Here is a 1,381-nt window from a genome sequence, read left to right as displayed (position 1 = left end):
TCATATGCTGGTCTGCAGGTCACCATTCAGCAGAGTACTTTGGGTCTCCGTCGGGTCATTCATCATACGAGATTTATCCTGCCGGCTATCGCTGCGATCAACCTCATCCAGCCCTCCCACCTTCTTCAGACAGAGAACGTTCTGGAAGCTCTTCTTGAAGTTCTCCGACAGGAAAGCGTAGAGAATGGGGTTGGCGCAGCTGTTGGCGTATCCCAGCACCACCACAAAAGCAAAAGTGCTCCTCAGGAAGGGAGTGGTGCTGATGGTGCCCGTCACTGAGGTGACGTTGAAGATGTAGAAAGGCAGCCAGCAGAAGACGAACACCGCCACCACGATGGACACCATCCGGGTCACCTTCCTCTCCGAGCGCTTCCTCTTGGACGAGCCCACGCGGATGCCCGAGGACTTCACCTTGATGATGATGAACAAGTAGCAAAGGCAGATGACCATGAGGGGCAGGAAGAAGCCCAGGATGAAGGTGTAGAACATGAACGCTGTGTAGTAGGCCTCTTGGGGCTCGGGCCACACGATGGTGCAGAAGCAGCCATCGTGCTTTGTGATGACACCGCTGTAGATAACAATGGGCAGGTTCACCATCAGCGACACCCCCCACACTGCCAAGTTGATAGTCTTGGCCATGCGGGGCTTTCGCCACTTTGTGGACTTGATCGGATGCACCACAGCCAGGTAGCGGTCGATGCTCATGACCATCAGGCAGAAGATGGAGGTGAACTGGTTCAGGGAGTCGACCGTCATCACCACCCTGCAGAGCACGGGACCAAAGGGCCAGTGGACCAGAGCCAGCTGGATGGCGATGAACGGCAGGCCCATCATGAAGAGCACGTCGGCCACGGCCAGGTTGAGGATGTAGATGTTGGTGACCGTCTTCATCTTGGCGTAGCGCAGGATGACGTAGATGACCAGGGCGTTTCCACAGAGCCCCACAGTGCAAACCAGGAAGTACATGCAGGTGATGACCGCTGTACTGATTTTGTTGAAGCTGTGGTCTGTGTAGTTCCCATGGAGGTCAGACTCGTTAACCTGCATGAAGCTTTCATACATGAGGTGGTCCGACAGGTTGGGAGGGGATGATGGGAAGATCCAGGAGTCCATGATGCCTCGGCCTCTCTCTCTCTCTGTCTTTCTCTCTCACTGGTTATGACATCCCACCTGCAAATGTGAAGAGCCACGTCAGTAACAGAGTGAAATACTTCAAAATGATCTCTCTATTATAAATGATTTTAACAGTCCTGGCAGTCACGGTCGAGCAGACAGACCTCTTGAATTATTGATTTTGATATTGATTTCATGCTCTCCAGAGGAAGACAGGCAAGCTCCATAGTTATCAGCTTCATCAGATATTGACTGTGATCTCTCTTCT

General features: G+C 52.8%; 1 protein-coding gene across 1 annotated transcript; it reads right to left on the bottom strand.

The window, feature by feature from the left end:
* LOC310989666 (somatostatin receptor type 2-like) lies at window positions 1-1,113 on the bottom strand (the record flags this gene model as incomplete). Its single annotated transcript, XM_083976802.1, has 1 exon — window positions 1-1,113. The coding sequence occupies one exon, from the start codon at window positions 1,111-1,113 to the stop codon at window positions 1-3; it is 1,113 nt and encodes a 370-aa protein (XP_083832928.1).
* Between the last annotated feature and the right edge of the window lie 268 nt (window positions 1,114-1,381).

The sequence above is a fragment of the Trachurus trachurus genome (genome assembly GCF_905171665.1).
Source record: "Trachurus trachurus genome assembly, chromosome: 8".
Taxonomy (NCBI): Eukaryota; Metazoa; Chordata; class Actinopteri; order Carangiformes; family Carangidae; genus Trachurus; species Trachurus trachurus.
The sequence above is the reverse complement of the archived record's forward strand: the minus strand, read 5'-3'. Positions and strand labels throughout refer to the sequence as shown.